The sequence below is a fragment of the Cryptomeria japonica genome, chromosome 7 (genome assembly GCF_030272615.1).
Source record: "Cryptomeria japonica chromosome 7, Sugi_1.0, whole genome shotgun sequence".
NCBI classification, from domain to species: Eukaryota; Viridiplantae; Streptophyta; class Pinopsida; order Cupressales; family Cupressaceae; genus Cryptomeria; species Cryptomeria japonica.
Window position 1 is genome coordinate 124,610,665 of NC_081411.1, and position 23,181 is coordinate 124,633,845.

At 37.6% G+C, this 23,181-nt stretch overlaps 1 protein-coding gene across 1 annotated transcript; it reads right to left on the reverse strand.

Annotated features, from left to right (window-relative positions):
• Window positions 1-21,182: 21,182 nt before the first annotated feature.
• On the reverse strand, window positions 21,183-22,898 carry LOC131056287 (AAA-ATPase At5g57480). The gene has a single exon (XM_057990638.2). It carries the CDS (start codon window positions 22,728-22,730, stop codon window positions 21,363-21,365), a length of 1,368 nt encoding a protein of 455 aa, XP_057846621.1. The 5' UTR covers window positions 22,731-22,898; the 3' UTR covers window positions 21,183-21,362.
• Window positions 22,899-23,181: the final 283 nt, after the last annotated feature.

Genomic DNA, 23,181 nt, shown 5'->3' on the forward strand with positions numbered 1-23,181 from the left:
GTGCTCATACATATCCCTAGCCTTGCCTATATAAGCAGGCTCATCTACATTGTATGTAACAGTTGTTGATCATTTTTCTATTGATGAGAATACAGTTTATTCTTGTCTCATATTATGTCTCTATCTTGTACATTTCATTGACCTCTTGATCTTGGCAAAATCCAACATGGTGTCAGAGCTATTTGGGGCTTCATTGATTCGTCTTGAAGAGGCATTATTGTGATGTCAAGAGGCAGATCTGAGGAGCATCATCATTTGGAGGCGTCCTAGACTAGATCTGACCTCACCATTGCGTCCGGAAGGCCATTTCCATGAATTTTGGTTATAAAGTTGGCCTATTTTGGTGAGAAATTTTTTTTCTCTATTTTTGCCTATTTCGTACGGATTTTCGAAAATATTTTATAATTTTTTTTCAAAAAATTTTTCCTTTTTGCTGAAAATTGTTTGAAAAATTGAAAAATCAAAAAAAATAAAAATTGAAAAGGCAAAAAAAAAAAAAAAAAAAACAAATCAAAAAAAGAAAAATCAAATTTTGGGGGGTTCGCAAACACCCCCCCCCCCGTGCCGATTGTACCTGCCTGCGCAGGTTGCATTTTTTTGCAGACGAACGTACCTGCACGTTGTACCCGCCGTACCTGTCGTTGTAGGATCGTCGTCGCCCGAGCTCACGACCGTCCGATCTCCGGCTCCCGCGACCTGCACGAACACTGCCGTCGGCAATCTCCCGGCGCCGCCTCGCTGACCGCGCGCCTCGGCTGCCGCTCTGTCTCTCTGCGTCGAAGCCCGCATCTCTGCTCCGGCCTCGACAGCCTCTGTCTCTCTGCGCCGAAGCTCGCATCTCTGCTCCGCCGCTCCTCGGCGCCCTCCGCCTTTCTGACTGTACCCGACACCGCCTCCACGCCGACAGCCGCGCCGTGTTGCCGCCGGCGCCATCCGCCTTTAGCACCGCCCGTTCGAGCAGTGCCAGCTCGTTTGCCACGCGGACAGTCCAGTCAACGAACGCAGCTAATCCGTACGCCACATAAGCCTACCACATCAGCAATTCCATACAGTACGGCTTGCACAGTCAGCACGCCACGCAGATCCTCCGTACAGTAACACACAGCATTCCGTACGCACAGTCACTCGGACACGTCATCTGTCCGTACGGTACGGACGCCTAGTCGGCAGGGCGAAGTTTTTGCGACGGTCATACGGCCATCAAATTTAATCGCGTGACTTGCTGACATCAGCGCCACATCAGCAGGGTTTGAAAATTTTTGGACCCCCTCTCATTTGCATTTTTGATTTTGCAGTTCAACTTCAAATGGCCATAACTTGCTCATTTTTGCTCCTTTTTGGGTGCAATTTGTTTTGAAATGGGCTAGAATTTCGTGCTCTCCGCAGTGGTGAAAGAATTTTTTTATTTTGATGCACAGATTGTTCAGAAAATGCAGTTTTTGGTGACTGTCCCTGAGTAATCCCAGATTTTGCAACTTCAGAGGCTTCGTTTGGGGTCATCCGACCTCCTTTTTAGGTGCCGTTTTTTTTGAAAGTGCGTATTTTTTCATCTACTTTCACATGATGCTATCAGATTGATGTCATTGTAAGTATAAATTGTACTTTCAGATATTGGCCTTTTTTGACTCTCTTGGTACTTGAATATTTGGTTGAATCTCAGTTAGATTCATTGCACTATTGATTGAAGTCTCTTGTATCTCATTTGAGAAGTTGTAAAATTTGCATCATAAGTCCACTTTGCCTTGTTTTGCAAGTGGCTCATTGTAATCGCACTAAGTATAAAGTGCCAAAATCATCACTTTTGGGGGGGTACTTTGATTGATTGAATTTGGGGGGTGTCTCTTGTGCTTTTGTGCTCTTGTGTTCTTTCCTTTTTTCTGCTATGGGTTCTTCTAAGTTTCCTCTCTTAACTCCACATAATTATGCTACTTGGAAAATTGATGCATGGAGTAAACTTATGGAAAAATGACTCACTCATTACATTGATGGAACTATTGTTGCTCCAGCTGATCCTAAGGCTGATCCAGTTGGTCACTTAGATTGGCTCACTAAAAATATCATGGCAATTGGTACCTTAAGAAAGTATGTATCAAAGGATCTCATTTTTCATATTGAGAAATGCACTCTAATCAAGGATGCTTGGCAAAAGTTTCAAGACTTGTATGGTCAAGTTGATGAGATTAGGGGATATCAAATTGATAGTGATCTCACCATGTTAGATCCCAAGAACTTTGATACTATACAAGATTATGTCACTAAGGCAAATGAGTTGAGGGCACAACTCAAAGATTGTGGCATTGATAAAAAGGATACTCAATTGATATTCAACTTGATAGGGAAGCTTCCACAAGAATATGCAGCATTTGTTTCTAGTTTCCAAACTCATAGGATGACAATGGGTTCAAGCTACAAAATGCCTACATTTGATGCTTTCAATGAAATGTTGATGATGGAACAAACTAAGTTGATAAGCATGGGCATTCTTAAGGCTTCTTCTAAGTCTCAAGCATTAGTGGCAAATCAAGGGAACAAAGGAAATCAAGGAAAGGACAACTCAAACAAGAAGAAATGGCAATCAAAGCCTAAAGAAAAAGCATCATCTTCTCCACAACAAGGAGATTCATCCTCTTCCAAGAAAAATAATTCACCAAAGAGAGAGAGACCTACTTGTGCTTATTGTAAAAAGATTGGTCATAAGGAACATCGTTGCCATACTAAGAAGATTGATGAGCTCACACATATCATCAAAAGGCATAACATTGATTTGCCTAAAGTCTACAAGAAGGATGATTCATCAACTTCCACTTCCTCACATTCAAAAGGAAAAGGGCAAGCATTCATGGCTTCTACAAGTGGAAAAACTCACTCTTTTGGAACAAGAAAAGGAAAAGCTCTATGTGCTACAACAAATCATACTTCCGAGAGATGGCTTCTAGATTCAGGGGCTTCTCATCATATGGCATCTTCACAGTCTATGTTCTCTACATTTGAGCCTTGCACCATGCCACAGATTTTGATGGGCAATCATACATACATAGATGTGATTGGGAAAGGATCTATTGACATTGGGGATAACTCCTTCAATGATGTGTTGTGTGTACCCCACTTGACAAACAATCTCCTTTCTATCTATCAAATCACACATGGCACAACTAAGAGAGTTGTGGAGTTCACACCTGACTCAGTTTTTATTAGAGACATGGAGACTAGAGCTATCATTGCAACTGGGGTGGTTGATCATGCATCTCGGTTATACTCCTTTTCAGATTTTGTTGATGATGATGATTTCACATTTGATGATTCTACACATGATGATCACACTTATTGTGATAGTTCAGATTTTGAGGAGAACTTTGGACATTTGAATATGGGGATTCTCACATGTGAACCAGTTCTTGAGTCTTGTATTTCATCTTCTCATATTGATATCACAACACCTCTTGTACCTGATGATGCAGATAGTGCGACAGTTTTGCCTTCATGTGATTCAGTGCAGCAGGATATACATTGTCTTCCAGCTTCAGATTCATGGGATGATTACATGACAGATATTACAGGTTTGTTTGTGGAATCCTACATTGCAGATTTGGGAGACATCATTGATGACATACATCTTCTCTTTGATGAAGATGATCCTTCTTCGATTGTTGCGAGGGCACACTTTGACCCTCTTGTTCATTCTCTACATGATCATTCTTTCGAGGTTGACATGATTGTGGATACTTATGTACAGCAGTTGGAGGAGGTCTCTTTATGCTTTGAGGAGACACATGAGTCTTTGGATATTGTTCTACATTCATCTCCACTAGATGTTGGAGTTCCTTTTTCAGTAGTGTGGAGCAGTTCACCACCTTTGGAGGGGGTATCTTTCAGCATTGACATGGGGACACTTGAGCAGTTTTCCGAGATTCCTTTCATCATGAGTTTTCTTCATACATCTTCCCTTCATGATTGGGGAGACTTCATGGATACACCTTTGGTTTTGTTTCTTCCTAAGGGGAGGAATGTTGTTCGACGTTCGTGGAGCAGTTTCTTCATACATCGAGTTTCTATCATTGGTGCAGATTCTTCATTGAGGGAGGATCACAGTTTGACTTCTCTTCTTCTCTCATATGGGGGGGACTTTTTCCTCACATGGGGTTTTGTTCCTCACATACTTCTTTGAGAGTTCTCTTGTATAGCTTTCATCTCTCTTTTGGGGGAGGGTTTTTTCCCTTTGGGTTTTTCTCTCTTTCCCCACTTTGTGAGAAGTTTCATTGCATTGGTTTGCATGCATTTGCATTTGTTCATGGGTACCTAACATGGCCTCGTAGCCGGGACCCATCTTGCATTGCTTAGTTGCATTGTAGACTTAAGTGCATTCCCCTAAGTTGCACTTAAGGGGGGGTGTTGGTGTAAATAATTATTCATCATGGATATTATTACACTTACTTAAGTTTACTTAGGATAATGCATTTCATAGTAGTTTGGATATGAGACACTTGGGTGTTTGTGTCACATTGGGATAGTGTGTGTAGGAGAAATTCCACCTCTTATGGTGTTGATCTTGTTATTACACTATCATATCCACTTATTGTGGAGTGATAATTCCACCTTCAGTGGGTGATCCACCTCATGTGGAATATTATATTATTTCTCCTACCTACCCTTGTTTCTTATTGAGCTACATGTCATATTTGTGTGCTCATACATATCCCTAGCCTTGCCTATATAAGCAGGCTCATCTACATTGTATGTAACAGTTGTTGATCATTTTTCTATTGATGAGAATACAGTTTATTCTTGTCTCATATTATGTCTCTATCTTGTACATTTCATTGACCTCTTGATCTTGGCAAAATCCAACAACTCACTTAACACTATTCTTCTAATTTTTTATTCCCTCCACTCATTCTCTCTCCTAATCAAATTTTCCTACAAATATTAATCCCACCTAACATTTCCTCTAATCCCCCTCCTAATGAGTCGTTAATGGTTAATCATCATAATTAGCCACACAGTCAACTCTTTGTCCTTTTCATCCAGCCACTAACTTTAAATGCTCTTTTCCTAGGTGAATGTAAGATTTTCAAAATCACACATTCCTCTAGGCATCCCCTCTCCCAAGGAATTTTTAATTCCTTTTTATTCCTCCAATCCCCATGATATCCTTTTTTGGAGAATTTTTAATTCCTCCAATGCATCTTGTGGAGTGTGGAGATACGAAATGCCTTTAAGGCATATTTCTTGGTCTCCACACCCTCTCTTGGACCTTGTGTGAGCTCACAAGTAAATCTTAACCCTTCATCTTGAATTCATCCTAGCCATCCGTTTTCCTCTCCTCTTCCTATAAAATAGGACTCCATCCCTTCATTCAAAACATCTTGAAATCCAGTAAGTTTATGCTGCCCTTTTGAGCCCAGGAAATCATCTTGGCAACTTGATCATCTCATCCTTATCATTTTTCAAATCCATTCCATTTGTGCACAACATTGGAGAGCCATCCACATCCAACAATCAAAGGAGCACATCAAGTGGAGCATTATCAAGGGGCGCCTTCACTTCATCAAGCTCAATTCGAAGGAGAAGGTAAAATAGCAAGGTGAAATGGTCTTTTAATGATATTTTAGCATTCTGCATGTTTATTTCGTTATGTTTTGATCATTTGACCTTCAAATCTGTTTTCCCCTCTTCATATTCTTTACTCTCTTATTGTCTCTCTCAATTCTCAAGGTCACCATGAACCCCTAGGACACCATATGACCCCTTAGGTATTGTTAGGGATCATAATGTGTCCTAAGGGGTCATAGGGTGTCCTATGACCCCTTAGGACACCATATGATCCCAAAGGACACCATATGGTGTCTTTATGGGTCATATGGTGTCTTAAGGAGTCATATGGTGTTAGATGAAGGATACCATATGGTGTCCTTTATGGGTCGTATGGTGTGCTAAGGGGTCATATGGTGTTGTATGACCGCATAGGATACCATATTGTGTTGTTATGGGCTATATAGTGTTTTAAGGGGTCATATGGTGTCCTATGACCCCCTAAGGGGTCGTTAGAGGTCATATTGTGTCCTATGACCCTTTAGGACACCATATGACCCCTTAGGATACAATATAGTTTCATTATGAGTCGTATGGTGTCTTGAGGGGTCATATGGTGTCCGATGACCCCTTAGGGCACCATATGACCCCTTAGGATACAATATGGTGTCGTTATGGTCATATGATGTTCTAAGGGGTCATATGGTGTCGTTATTTTTTATTTTTGAAAAAAAATCCGAAAATTTCGTATCGTACCGTACCGCCCAAATTGGGCAGAAAATTTCCTCCACACCCAAAAATTGATTTTCGCTAAAATAGGTCGAATTTATACTTTATTTTTATGGAAATGGCCTCTCGGACACAATGGTGAGGTTGAAAACGCTCTAAGATGCCTCCAAAAAATGTAGTCCCTCAGATCCGAAAATAAAAGCCTTCCACGATGTCTCCAAAAACCAATCAATGAAGCCCCAATGGCTTTGATACCATGTGAGATTTTGTCAAGATCAAGAGCTCAATGAAAAGTATAATAGAGACAAAATATAGGATAAGAATAAACTGTATTCTCATCAATAGATAAATGATCAATTGTTCCATTTTCATACAATGTAGATGAGTCTACTTATATAGGCAAAGCTAGGGATATGTGAGCACACAAACATGACATGTGGCTCAATAAGAAACAAGGGTAGGTAGGAAATAGCTGTGGGTAAGTAGGAGAAACAATATAATGGTCCACATGAGGTGGATCACCCATTGAATGTGGAGTGTAACAACAAGATCAACACCATAAAAGGTGGAAATTCTCCTACACACACTATCCCAATGTGGCACAAACACCCAAGTGTCTCATACCCAAACTACTATGAAAAACATTTCCTAAGTAAACTTAAGTAAGTGTAATAATTGTAGCATCGGAATTAGGAATCATCAAAGCAATATATAAAAGGACATATTATTCATTATTTAGCTCAATCACACATTGCAATGATCTAATCCTAAGCACACTCAATAGAGACATAAAAACAAAGCATTCAAACACAAAGATCATGCAAACCAAATGCAGAATTGAATGCTCCTTCCATGCGGCTCCATTGTTCTTCTTTCCTCTTCAATGGATTTGTTGATCTCACCTACAAGTGCACATACAATTGAAAGCAAGATTGATGAAAAGCTCAAGAGTACTAGAAGCGTAAGTTCGATAGTTTGATTAAGGATTTGGATTAGCTTTGATTGAAAATCATCCAATTTATAGAAGAATTGGATAAATGACAAGATTAGCATGATGCAATTCAAATGGAAATTGCAAATCAATATGACAAATTATGCACTTTCCATGCACAATTTAATTGATTGATAATTGATGACAAATTATGACACATTCTATGTCAAAATTGATTGATTATCAATTATGACAATTTATGACAAATTGAAATGTCATTCCCATAGAATTAGGAGAGAAATAGGAGGAATTTGAAATTAGGAAATTAAGAAAATTAGAAAATTGAAATTGATGACAATTAGGAATTAGAAATTGATGGAAAAATAGGAAATTAGGAACTAGAAGAAATTAGGTAAATTAATTAATAATTTGTCATTTATTAATTAATTTACAAGAGGAAGAATAATTAGCCAATTAAATGAACATTTAATTGTAATGAGAAGACTTAGGATAAATAAATAATTTATTAATCCTAGAGAGAGAAATGACAAATTAGGTTAAATGATTAAATCATGAAACCCTAAAGAGATGAATTAGGTCTTGATGAAGATAATTGACCCGATCATGATTTTGAATTGATAAATGACCAGTGTTGATAAATGATTTGATTGAGATTGGTTGACAAAAATCAATGACAAATTGACCAAATTGACATGATTGGAAAGGACAAGGATCGATGACGAATCGATCGCAATATGACAAGATTGACAAGGACAAAGATCGATCCAAAATCATGATTGAAGATTGTTGTCGACAAGACCAAATTCGAGAGTGAGATGAATGAAGAATGTAGAAGAATGACTCAATGTTCGCAAATGATAAAAACCAAGTGCGTGACATAGGAGAAATTTTAATGCGATGCAAAAAACCTAAAATGAGGCAATGTGCAAATGTTAAAGTATGACCTCGCAAGCGTTGACCATTTTTAGGTGTCTACATTTTGCCCCTCTTTGAGACAATGCGATTTTAAGCATTGTTTCAAAGAATAATAATGAAAATGCCCCAGACAATAATAATGACATATGCATGCCCCCTCGAGGAATTGGCCGGAAACATACAGAAAAGAGGCCAATTGATCGATAAAAATGATAGGATCGAACGGACTGACAAGACTGACGGAAGAAATGTTAGTAAGAAGAAATTAGATAGAGGATAGTTAGAGACGAAGAAAAACTTGCTTTCAGTAATGCACTTTGTAGGTGAGAACCTTTATTTTTATGTAGCAAAATGGATGCGTAGCATCATGGCATTGAAGGCCAGAGTTGAAATGCAACCCTTTGTGCAAAAGACAGACACATTGCAGACAAACAACAATCACAACAAAAAAGAAAAGGACCATGAACCATCCCGGTCACTCTAAATCACTCAGTGACATCATCGAGCAACATAGGAACATGACCGAAGCCAAAGACAAATTAATAAAAAGATAAGACTCACAAATTCAAGCAAATCAGACAAACATCTTGATCTTCATTGTCAAAAGTTGAAAGTACTAATAGGACGATCATGCTGTCTGGTTTCAGGAAATGTGATACCCCGTCTAAGACAGGACACAGTCTGGTTTCGAGTATATCACACCCTGTATAAGACCCATGATAGTAGGAACAAGGACAAATGATTTTGATGCCGATATTCGAGTGATATGACAATTTTGATTAGGTTGAATGTTTGGTTTGGATTGAAAAAGTTCATCTGGTTAAAGCATGATTTCATTAAAGCACAGCGTTGGATTGATTGTCGTTGGATGTATATTTAGCGATTTGTCTTATGCACAAAAGGAATAATGTTATTGCAAAATGTTTGTTTTTTGGATTTGGAGTTTTACAATTTTTTTGTGTTCATTTTTTTTTCAGGACTTTATTTGATTTTTAGAGATTTTTTTATTTTTCAGTTTTTTTTTTTTAGATATTTTTTCAGGACATTTTTCAATTTTTTTTTGAAGATTTTTTTAGGACATTTTTAAATGTTTTTGAGATTTTTTTCAGGACTTTTAAAAATTTTTATGATCTTTTTTTCAGGACATTTTTAAATTTTTATGATCTTTTGCCCCAGTGTCTAGCAAGGAAAGGAATATGACAGGTGAATAAATAGGCTTGCTGAAATGATGGTGGATAGAGGGAAGACAAAGGTCTTTTATCATGGAGACAATACGGATGCAATATTCAAGGGCTATTGCGTGATGGGACAAGAGACTGGATATGACAATGTAAAGTAGTGATGTGGCATGAGGGACATGTCAAGAGGTTTTTTTTGAAACCATATTTAAATTTTGCGTCCTTATGTCAGATCAAGATCAAGGAATGAAGTAGAGTGTATGGATAGTGATAAGATATGGATAGGATAAGAAAGACCAAGAATGGATAAGGGACATGGAATGAAGGTCGGGATAGGATAAGGGATAGTGGCAGAAAGTTGCAATAAGACAGGGAATATGGATGAAAAGTTATAATAAGCAAATGGATAAATGACCAAAAGCTATGATAGACTGAAAGCTGCAAACAAGATACATGATGCTCATGATGATTCTCAGCCTTGTCAAGATCAAAGGTGGAAAGGGAAACTGGACATGAGGGACAATAGGATAATGGAGGAGTATGACATGATATGATAGGATAACGAAGGGCAATAGGATATGATAGGAGGAAACCTACCCCCAAGTACGATGTGCAAGAAGTTCATAGATTACGCATGATGCCTGTTTGCCAGGTTTTCATCACGGTACTTGCCCAAGGCGCCTGTTTGCCAGGTTTTCACAAGTGGACGAATTATTTTTGCTTTACTTTTTTTCTTTTTTCCTTTTGTCTTTTCACTTTTTTTTTTTTTTTTTGGACATTTTCAAAAGAAGATGGACACATAATAGGGGATGGAAGAAGGACTCAAACATCTTTTTGTTTGGATAGTAGCCTTGAAAAAAATGGACCATGACCTTTTAAAAGTATGCTCAAAGACGTTGGTAGGATAAGGACATGGACAATGAGATGAAACTAAGGCAATGATTTATGCAAAGGATTGGACGAGAGGGATGGAAGGATGGAAAATATGCATTGGATAATGGATAGGGTATTGGAAGAATTGGGCTTTATTGGATGGAAATGAAGGCAAGATCGACATTGGCACACACCTTGAGGGGTGATGGACTGATGGAGGAAAAATGTATTTTGGATTGTGAGATTTTGATGGAGGAATAACTTGGGATTTTGGGACATAAGCGCCCAAAATGGATGAAGGAGGTGATGGAGGAACAAATTTGAGAGGTTTGGATGGAGGAATCACAATTTTGGATGCCAAGTTGGATGTTTCTTTTTGTGCTTCAAGAAGCTGCTTAGGGATCCACATGGTTTTTGATTTTTCATGCTTTTGTGGTTCCTTGGAGTGCATTGCTTGCACAAGGGATTTAGGAACCCATATATATTTTGACTTTTCTTTATTTTTCTCAGTGGGCCTTTGTGGCCTTTTGGATATTTCTTTTTCTTTATAGATCATATTGTTCTTTGCTTTGACATGTCGATTAGATTGGACATGTTGATCTTTGAATACAAGTGGATTGCTAGACTTATGATGCTTATACTTGGCATCCAAATTTCTTGGAGGAGGGAATGAATGTCGGTGTGGATGGAAATGATATGGAGGCATGTGGGATGGATGGAAGGTTCTCCAAGATGTGTGCCTTTGCTGATGTTGCATAGGAGATGGAGGGATATAGGGACCTAGAATGGATGGAAGCGATGATGGGGAAGGGATATGTTTGGATTTTGAAGGGATGTTGGATTTAGTAGGGGTACCCACGTCCTGAGAGTGAGTTGTGTAGCCATGACCATTAGTATATTCTTTGATATGGAGGGGTTCTTTCTCATGAAGGTCTACTCCTTTGCCTTTATGAATATCTTGACTTGTAGGATACTCTTTTCTTTGGGAAGAAGACGCGAGTCCATTATGAGGTGGATATGATATGAGAGAAATAATGAGATCTTGAAGTGGATCAGATTGCACCAAAGTGGAAGAACCCATTATGCATGTCGAGGGTTCATGAACATCTTGGACTGACACGTTAGAATCATGAAGGGGATTAGGATCATGAGAGGGACTAGGATTGTGTAGTGGACATGGTTCAATGACAGGCTCTTCAAGAGATGGAATGGGAGAAATAATGGGATCATCAAAAGAAATGCAATCCTGGAGTGTATATGTTGGATTAGGACGTGGAGATGGAGGGACAAGTGAATCTTGTGGAGGATCTGAAGGAATAATTTGATCTTGACAAGGAGGAAGATCATTGGAATCCTCTTTAAAGGTGATTTTCTCTTGACTTTCAATGGGATCATCGGAAAGGATGGAAAGGATATCTTGATCTTTCTCAGGAAGTGGAATGTCAATGGGATTTGAAAGGACATTGTGTTCATGAAATGGAAGGGGATCATTTGGGATTGGATGGACTGGGATATCTTGATCTTGCTCAAGGAATGGTGTGTCAATAGGACCTTGGATAGGATGGACAAGAATAGGGGAATCATCGTGAGTTTCTGGGAAGATGAGATCCTGGTCAACAATTGGATGGGATGATAAGGTTTCAGGATCTTGATCTTGATCTGTTTTAAGACACGTTTCTTCATGCTCTAAATTATCCTCTTGACATGGGGTTGGACTTTGGATATGCATGGAGGATTCTGACAAGGAATCAATGCTTTGGCATGAAGGAAATGCACTTTGAACATTTGTGATGGATTCTGGCCAGGAATCAATGCTTGAACATGAGGAAGAGGGACTTTGAATGGGGTCCTCTAAAATAGGTAATGGCATTAAAGTGCATGGTGGCATTGGGTCTTGTATTTTTGAAACATGACAAGGATGTGCATCATGAATTGGATTATCGTGGCAATCAATTATGGATAGCTCTTGGATAATTGCATCCTTGGGGGTATTGTTTGATGAGGACAATATGGAAGGTTCCTGTGAAACTTCTAAAGGTGTAGGGATAGATGCCACTGGAGAGTCAATTTGCTTGCAAGGGGATGAGGCATTGCTAGACAGAATTGTATTATTTTGATCTTCCTCAAAGAACTCACTTGGTCGTTTCCTTAAGATCATTGCAATAAAGCCACCTTTCTTTTGAGGTTTTGACATAGTTGTATCTGGAATTTGAACTTGTTTGGCAAGAATTTGGTCTTGGTTTGATGTCATGTTTTGATATTGGACTTGATTCAATTGTTCCGACATGCTTGAGACATGGGTTGGTGTGTGCTGCAACCTTTGTTTTTGAATGTTTGGTTGTAGTTGTTGACATTGATATGTTGATTGAACTTGTTGATATTCCACCATTGGTTGAATTATTTGTTGACATTGTATAGTTGGCTGGACATATTGTTGAAATTGGACCATTGGTTGTATTGGTTGTATATGTTGAACAATTTGTTGTGATGGTTGAAAATTTGATTGATAGTAAACACCTTCTTGTTCTTGTTGTGGAGGCACATAATGTTGTTGATGTTGTCTCCTTTCTTGAAATTGTTTCATCATCTCTATTTGGGAGAGGAGAGCTGGTATGTCTGATCGTTCGATAAGAGATCTTACATCAATTGGCTCAATATTTGGATTTCGACCTGGAAATTTTTGAAACACTTTAGACATTTGTGATCTATTCTTCGCAATTTTTTTCACTCTTTGTTCCAAAATCTCATTTTCTTGAGCTAGTTTCTCCTCTAGTTTTTGTATTTGGAGACTTGTTTCATCATAAAAAGTTTGATCAATGTTGCTTTGTTTTCGGGTTGGATAGAATTGTGATTGCATTGGATTAAAATTTGATTGCATTGTCGGTTGATACGTCAAACTTTGTTGCATCATTGGTGCTTGGAACCTTGTTTCAATAGACATGTCACTATGCAAATGCAATATTTTTGGAATTTTTCAAGGACAATATATGATATGCAACTAAATGCGAAATAAATGAATGAGAATGCAATCTATGGCAAGAATGCAACCTATGTTTTTGGTTGTTTTTCAAGATTTTGACAAACTTTTGAAATGCAAATCTAAAAAGAGACCCTTAGGAAATTGAAATGATGTCTAGACCTCAAAGGACAAAAGGACTTAATTGACAAAGGACAAGATGACAATGTCTCCCCTATATGCTTGGATACCAAGCTAGGTTTGACGAAATGATATTGATGACAAAAGGACAAAAGACTTGATAAGGTCTAGACTTCTTAACAATGACTTAGGGTTTATCAAAGATTTGGATTACTCAAGTATGACAAGACCTAGCTTTGACACTATATGCAAAAGGACAATTACTATGATATGATAATGACTTAAGCTTAATGAAGAGACTTAGGGTATGCAAATATGAATGTATGACAATGGTATAACTTTAATGCAAGAGGACACATGCAAATGGATGACCCTTATTGATATGCAAAGGAGTATTACCTAGGTGAAACCTAACCTTGGTACTTGACAATGAACTTTGCAAAATGCAACCTAGGATGAACCTAAATGTAAGTGACATGCATGTTGAGACAAAATTTTGAACAATGTTTGACAACCATATTTGAAGGTGTTTTGAAGCTTGTTGAACTTTTGTTGGATGAATGTCTCTTGTGTTTTAACCTTGTTTTGAATCAATTTGTCTTGATTTTGGAATGATATGCAATTCAACTTTTGACAAGCAAAGAATACAAGATATTGCAACTTAGACTCAAGACAATCATGCTCATTTCCACATTTCTTATGGTAGGCAAAGACATTAGGTACTTGAGAGGTAGACTCATTATGGGATTCAAGGAGAATACATAGATGCTTGACGCCACGGGCTCCCCTCCATGGCACTCACTTCTCAGGGCAGCCAAGCATCAGTCCCCATGGAAATCTCCCCATGGCGAACTTAGTATCTCTTCCAAGTATCCGAACTTGTCCTTCTCAAGCAACTAGAAGGGTTTTTGGCCTCTAAAACAAGGTGTTTAGTAAGGATTTCTGTTAAGCATTACTCCTTGATGTCACGCAAGCGTGATTGAGACATTAAGCCCATCAAGATACCAAACAAATGTAGTCGCGCAAGCACGATTTAGACCAAGAGGCCCTACTTAGATGTTGATATGAGAAAGAGTTCAAGGGTCATCACTTCCCAAGTAACTGCAATTCCCACATAATACTTCCTTCAAAGCTTTCGCTCATCGAGTATTTTTTTATAGTGAGTTAGAATGCCAAGGAATTCTAACCATACTCACTTTGGTTGTTCCCTTCTCATGATTATCACTTGCTTGCAAAAGCAAAGTGGTCGGGAAGGCAAGCCCTCTAAATGTGACACACAATCAACAACACAAGCATGGTATCGAAGATCTGGATTTCTGATCACCCTATGAAGGATGAGAGCATACTCTCCTACTCCAATGTCATACTTAACAATCAAAGCAAACAAATGTTCATTCCCACCTATTTATAAATCACTAAGTGCCTAATTAAAAATCTCAAACACACAGTTTGGTTGTTTCTCCAAGGCAACCTGCAAAACCCAAGTTAGAGGTTTGATTTGTTGTCTTTGACCATCGATTCTGCATAACACATGTTAGTAGTTTGATTTATAGTCTTTTCCATGCGTATGCCAAGATTCTGCACAAATAATTAGTACCAAAATCCAAAGCACAAAAAATAGAATGCAAAAACACCAAAAATTTCAAGTAAACACTGCATTTTTTACCTCTGTTCTGGACTTTACACAGGCGCAGAACTCATGACACAGGCGCAGAACCCATGACACAAGCGCAGAATGTCACCTACACAAGCGCAAAATGCTCAACACAGGCGCAGGTTTCATCACACAGGCGCAGGAGTCTCCAGAATACCCTGCACGACCCTGTTTTTGGGTTTTTTGGCCTGCAAATCAACTTGAGAGCACTCAAAACACCATAAAGAGGTTAGAAGGTTATTTTTTCACGTCGAGTTCACCAATTAATGTAGCATCGGAATTAGGAATCATCAAAGCAATATATAAAAGGACATATTATTCATTATTTAGCTCAATCACACATTGCAATGATCTAATCCTAAGCACACTCAATAGAGACATAAAAACAAAGCATTCAAACACAAAGATCATGCAAACCAAATGCAGAATTGAATGCTCCTTCCATGCGGCTCCATTGTTCTTCTTTCCTCTTCAATGGATTTGTGGATCTCACCTACAAGTGCACATACAATTGAAAGCAAGATTGATGAAAAGCTCAAGAGTACTAGAAGCGTAAGTTCGATAGTTTGATTAAGGATTTGGATTAGCTTTGATTGAAAATCATCCAATTTATAGAAGAATTGGATAAATGACAAGATTAGCATGATGCAATTCAAATGGAAATTGCAAATCAATATGACAAATTATGCACTTTCCATGCACAATTTGATTGATTGATAATTGATGACAAATTATGACACATTCTATGTCAAAATTGATTGATTATCAATTATGACAATTTATGACAAATTGAAATGTCATTCCCATAGAATTAGGAGAGAAATAGGAGGAATTTGAAATTAGGAAATTAAGAAAATTAGAAAATTGAAATTGATGACAATTAGGAATTAGAAATTGATGGAAAAATAGGAAATTAGGAACTAGAAGAAATTAGGTAAATTAATTAATAATTTGTCATTTATTAATTAATTTACAAGAGGAAGAATAATTAGCCAATTAAATGAACATTTAATTGTAATGAGAAGACTTAGGATAAATAAATAATTTATTAATCCTAGAGAGAGAAATGACAAATTAGGTTAAATGATTAAATCATGAAACCCTAAAGAGATGAATTAGGTCTTGATGAAAGATAATTGACCCGATCATGATTTTGAATTGATAAATGACCAGTGTTGATAAATGATTTGATTGAGATTGGTTGACAAAAATCAATGACAAATTGACCAAATTGACATGATTGGAAAGGACAAGGATCGATGACGAATCGATCGCAATATGACAAGATTGACAAGGACAAAGATCGATCCAAAATCATGATTGAAGATTGTTGTCGACAAGACCAAATTCGAGAGCGAGATGAATGAAGAATGTAGAAGAATGACTCGATGTTCGCAAATGATAAAATCCAAGTGCGTGACATAGGAGAAATTTTAATGCGACGCAAAAAACCTAAAATGAGGCAATGCGCAAATGTTAAAGTATGACCTCGCAAGCGTTGACCATTTTTAGGTGTCTACAATAATATCCAATATGAATAATTATTTACACCAACAAATTGCGTTAGCCTACCGGGTTCCTTTTCTTACGGTTTCTTCAACCTTCTTAACCCTTTTCCTTGACTGAATTGTACTTTCAATTGTCTCTGCATTCCAAAAACTTCCTCAATAGGTTCTTTTGGTGCTTCAAGGAGGGCTTTTGCATAAGTTTCAATAATGTTGTCATTTGTCTCATAACCCATTTCAGTTACCCAGATAGTTCTAGGGCTAACTGCCTCCATCCAAATTTCATCTTTCTTGATTACAAAACAAATTTCTTTCTGATCCATAATAGCTTGTGATAGTCTTACTCTAGTTTTCATTCGAGCCTTCAGTGCTTGAAAATGTTCATTTAAGTTTTTCTCTCGGTTTTCTCCCATGTTGTTTAGTAGATCCAACAGTTGTTTTCCTACCGGGATATCAAAACCAAAATCTCTTGCACCAATACCGGGTACTTGTTTAGTTATGTATAGCATTAGACAAACAAGTAAATTTCCAAATCTGAATGTTCCCTTCTTGTATTTCTTACTCTTTCCCAGATTGTCTATTAGCTCATCTTTAAGTCATTCACATACATCTATTCTTGCATTATCATTAACCATATCATAAGCACTTTTGATGCATAGGCTAGAGATTGAGTTCAACCTAGTTGCATGTGTAGCTTTGTAACCTAAGATCATACTGATAAATCTGACATTTATATCTTTTACATCATTTACCCTTAGCGATCTTTTGTCAAAGGTTGCACCGGTTAGGTTTATCATTGTGTCATTTGAGACCTTCTTTGTTCTGTCAGGTCTGTTACCGGTGGAGGGTAACCCTATTACTTATTTTACCACTTCTTTTGTAATTTTATGAATTGAGTCTAACCAGAAGAATTCACCATGAACTCTGCTTAGCACAATCTTTATAATGTCCTTGGGAAAATCAGGAATACTAAGGATTTCAGTAAAACCTAGGGTTTCTACTATCTTGTGTTTCGGCTTGACATTTCCATCTACATCACAAATCATGGTTTTGTACATGTTCTTGATCTCACCATCACCCAATTCTTCAATATGACAGTGTATATACATCCTAGGGTCTTCAGCATATACTACTCCCTTAGGAATTTGAGAAAATGCACCTATGCTATCATCTTTCTTCGCAATTTTAGGAACCAATTTAAAGATGAGTCTAGGGCGCTTAACAATTTCAACAACAGTAGGGTTTGTAATAAATTCAGGAGTGGATGAAGAAGCCATGATTATAAATACCTCAATCTACCTTAAGGATGAATGCTTGGATGAATTTCTTCACTTCTTCGCTAAGGATGCCTTCGCTCGGAAATTTTCACGCTCTCGAAGTTTTGAATGCTTGGTGAATGAAAAAGGAGCCAAAAACTTGCTTTATAATGTTATTTTTCTCCAACTACCATATTTAATGCTTGCCGGCTAAGTCACAACTTAACTCATATGTCGGTATAGAAGTAATTTCAACTTCTTACCATCAATCGAGGGAATAATAGCATGTTTTTCATTTTGTTGCTAAGCCCCCAAAAGATTTGCTTCAGTTAGATGAAGAGTCTCCTGCCGGTGGAGTGTTACTCTGTTCTGCCGGTGGAGGAGTATTCCCATCAAAATTCTGATCTGACTTTCTGATCCATTGTTTTGAGAATTCTTGTCTTACCTCTTCAACTTTTTCTTTACCTTTCAAGCTTGGACCTTTGTTATTTACCGGTGATGCCTTACTTCTACAGAATTTTGCAATATGTCCAATCTTATTATAGGCATAACAAGTCACATTGTTTTTCTAAATAGCTTTTCCATATCCTATGCCGGTATGTGTTTTGCATTGATTAGATAAGTGTCCAAATCTTCCACAAACATAACATCTTACATTCATTCTACAACTTTCTGAATTATGACCAACCTTGTTACATTTGGAACATTGACTGGTGGGTGTATTAGTGTTCTGATAATTTCTAGATCTACACTGATTTTCTCTATGACCATACTTGTTACAGTTAAAACATTTGCCATTAAATTTGTAAGCATTAGGTTGTCTTACCAGTTTGGTATGATCATGATGGTTTGCAGTACCGAAGCTTTCACTAGTTTCAAAACCAAGGCCATTTGTATCACCATTAGGTTTCTGATTCTTCAGCATGTCATCAAGTTCCTCTAATCTTTTCTTGAATTTCCCTTTATGTTGATTTGCAGTAGCCAATTCGTTTTCCATGAAGTCCTTTTGTCTCATTCAGTTTTGTCATGCTCTAAGTGAATTAGGTCTGTCTTTAGCACATCATTCTCATGACTGAGTCTTAGATTTTCATTTCTAGCATCATTTAGTCTTCTAACCAAGTCATCTTCATTCTTCTTTCTATCTTTAATTTCTTTACAAAATCTCATAGTCATATCTTGCATCTCATTCTTTGTTGTACTGCTTTCTTGTCTTAGCTTTTTTACCAGATCCTTAAGAGTTTCCTTTTCATCATTGTCATTCTGAATCTTTTCACAAAGTTCTCTTCTCTTGTTCCTTGCAATAGTAAGATTTTCTTGAAGTCTTTATATGATATCCTGAGCAGCCTTCAGATCATCTTCAAGTTTGATATTTTTCACCTTTTTTGCATCATAGTCTGAAAGAGGTGTTTCCAACTGCTTCCTCAAGTTTTCCATTTCTATCGGTGTCAAGATCTTCCTCAAGTTGTTAGGCTTTTGAAAATAGAGGACCAAGCTCTGATACCAATTGTTAGGATTCCCAAAGATACTGAGAAGGGGGGGGGGGGTGAATCAGTATCTGGCTGGTATGTAAATTTTCTTAACTTATAACATGAAAAAAATATCAAAATTGTGCACCGATAAACTAATAAGAATAATAACCACAACATAAGAGACACACCATAACACAATGTTTTAACGAGGAAACCCGATGTGGGAAAAACCTCGGTGGGATTTGTGACCCACAATATTCACTTACTGGCCAATAAGGGAATATTACTGCTACAGTAGGGGCTTGCACATACAGGAAGGCCAAGTGCCTAGAGCTCACTGCTCAAAATGAAGTCACACTGACTTACAAAAATGGATTATGAAAATCCAATGTCTTGTACTGCTTCAGATTAGCATCTGTTATGCTAGATTCAGTACCGGTTTAAGCTCTGCTACATACATAAACCCTTATCCAATAATTCGCATGTTAGGTCTACAATTTTCTTCCTATCTTTCACCTATTCCAATCACTCTCTATTACAAAAATTATTTACAATGATTTTACAATTAATTACAAAATACATTTTAAACAAAATTGATGTCGGCCAAGGTGCCGGTATTCTTCCTTTCACTATTGGTGTTTTGTATGCCGATGTAGAGTCTGTCGGTGCTGGTGTCAGTGTCTTTGTCTATTGGTATCATATGATTGCAAGGTTTCCATCAATGACAATACCTTCAATCACCTACAATTTCTCATTGGAGTGTGCATTTTCCAACAACTAACACGTGTGTTAGTCAATCCGTACTGCCGTTTTGGAGCCAGAATAGATGCATCCTTCTGATCTTTCCATCAAGAAGATAAATATATGCACTTTATAATAAGCTCTAGCAACCTAGATATGTTGCTTCTCTCTGTCACTTAGATTGATGCTACATTCTAAGAGTTGTATTTCCCTCATCATCAACAATTACTCATATATTTACTCATATCTATATCATGATTTCTTTGACATCAATGAAATCATTTATGATAATGATCTTGCTTATGTACTTTGACATAAATGATAATGACTCTTAAATTCATCTTTGATATTAATGATAGTCTTGTTCATCAATCTCTTTTATTCATCAATGATAATGAATATCTTCTTGACATCAATGACAAATTTTACAAAAAGCATACACACACAACATATTCATATAAATGACATGTACATAGATGTGTATGTATGTGTGTGTGAGAGAGAGAGTGTGTGTGAGAGAGTGACATATACAATTGTACATACTTACATATATACATAGATACATGCACATATGTATAAATAGATGTTTTTGGATGATATTATTTGAAGATTGTTCAAAGTTTTATTTGAATTGCAATCTATACAATGTAAGCTCGTTATCTTAAACATTAACTTGGAGAAGACAAAAGTGAGCTCATAAGACTGGAAGCAAGTCAAGCTTAAAATGTCTTTATTAATAAGTAGGAGATCATATTTTCCACAATAAGTAAAACTATGACATTGCTATCAAGATTCAACTGTGTAGTTTGAGTCAACTCAGTAACTACATTGTTGAATTTTGATAGCAATATCATAGTAGATTTTATTCTTAACAATGATAATTCTTATAAAACATTTAAGCCAAAACAATATACTTTCCTTACAAATTTTAATCTCATATATATATATAAAACAAGTCTATTCCTCTAATGCCTAGTCATTTGCTATAATAATATTACCAAATTTATTTGATAATGGAAAGAGAAAAGTTTCCAAATCTCTCAAAAGCACACCCATTCAACATTTAATCTTTTAACTGAGAATGTCTAAATAAAAATTATTATTATTTGCATAATTATTTATCTACTCCCATTAAAATGTCGTTTTCAATTTTTTTTTAATGTTTACACTTTCTAAATGTCAACACACTTTTTTTTAATGAATATTCCTACTTTAGTTTAAACTAGAGGAAAAATAACACAATATTAAAAATATATATTGAGTGATAGAAAAGCACTTTGAAAATAAGAGGAAAGAAAACTGCTATAATTTATTGTTGCGCCATTTGGTGCGCTATCACATCGTTTGTTACAGCAAACAAAGAAGCTAGTGCGCCTTCACTTGTGTCCATACGAATATTCTCACTTGAATACTCTGCATTTCCTTCGCACAACTCTTTCTTCATTAGGGGTTTTGAGGCTCTTCTTACACATCTTGCTGAGATGTGGGTGGAACTTCTTTAACCTTAATCTTGGCATCCAGAGCACAAATCACATCATTCAGCGCATCACTGGGCTCCTCCACTTTATTCATCAAAACCTCTACTATTTCTGCACAAGTCATTTCCGCCCCAGAATTCATCTTCTCCTCCACACCTGCAAATAGAGGATGGTCCTCAACCTGCAAATAGTTAAAGGCGAGAGTTTTAAATGCCTGGAAGTTGCAGAACGAAAGGAAGATGTGCATATCCATCCGCCCACTTCTGAGCAGTGCAGGATCAAGCATTTCCTTGTGATTCGTCGTAAACACAATAATCCGCTCCTCGCCGCAGCAGGACCACAGCCCGTCCGTGAAATTCAGCAAACCAGACAACGTGATTCCCCTCCTCTTTTGCTCTTCTCGATTGCCTGGTGGAGGATTCGAAACCCTCTCAGCCAAATTGAGCGAGCAGTCAATGTCCTCAATAATAATCACAGATTTCTCTTTCGTTTGGGTTAGAAGCTTGCGGAGCTCGGTGTTGTCAGTCACTTGCGTGAGCTCCAGATCATAAACATCATATCTCATGTAATTAGCAATGGCAGCAATGAGGCTCGATTTCCCTGTTCCAGGAGGCCCGTGAAGAAGATACCCGCGCTTCCAGGAACGCCCAATCCGTCTGTAAAACTCTCTTCCCTTCTTAAATCGGTCGAGATCTCTGAGAATTTTAGACTTGAGAAGGGGATCGAGAGCGAGAGAGGCGAAGGTCGAGGGATGCTTGAAGGGAACTCCTGCCCAGCCTTCACACCAACGAGCATGCCCTGCATTGGTATACAGCGTGATATCTCTGTTGAGCGTATTAAGCTCTGCTGCCCGATTTGTAATGTAATCGAAGTAAGCGCAGATAAAGTCTCTGTCTGGCTTCTGTGCTTTGAGAGTAAATCTCCGCCTTTCGTTTATTCCATTGCCCTCTCCTCCTCCACCTCCTCCTCCTCCTCCATTGCGCTGCTCAAGAAGGGCACTGTGAATCCACCATACCCTGACTCCCCTGAAGCTGTCCTCCACTACCTCATCAGACGCAGGGCAAAATCCCAAATTGGTGGATTTCCTAGCACGAAACACAGTCAATCTTCGAGTACGGATAAGGCCATCCACACCATCGAGATAGCGCTCAACGATGTCGTAGAGATCGTTGGCGTTGACGCCATAACTGTCTTTGAATTCTGGAATTTCCAGATGGTAATGGGGAGGATTGAAATAATCCTTGATTGATGATAACCAATCCAGTAAGATTTTGTGCAGGTGTTGGGGAAGAATGTTCTGCAGCAGAGTGAAAAGGCCGAATAGTGACCATATTTTTGCAATCAATTTCTCCATATGCAAGAAATATGGGGCAGATGTAAGACAGAAGTAATCTATTTGGTTTGGGGAAATCTGGTGTATGTGGAGCTAATTAATATGGCGAGCTCATGATCAAAGACAGACTAGCTGCCTTCGACCCACTTTGGGAAAAGCCCCTTCCTGGAAATCACTTGCGCAGTGCGCACTAGGTATAATGTTGTCGGTAAGGATCAATCGAGTTGAAAAAAGTGGTCCTTGACGTGTAAAGCTTGATTCGGTTGAAACCAAGACCGTGATACCGTACGAGAATGGATAATGTTAAATTTATTTATTTTAGTAAATAAGTATGGAAGAAAAACACACTATATTAATCTATAAAAATAAGAATGGTATAGGCTAGAGCTAATCAATGAGATTGATAATAGAATGTAGGTTTAAGTGTAACAATAGAATTTTATTTTTTTGTATTAAATAAAATTAGTTATCT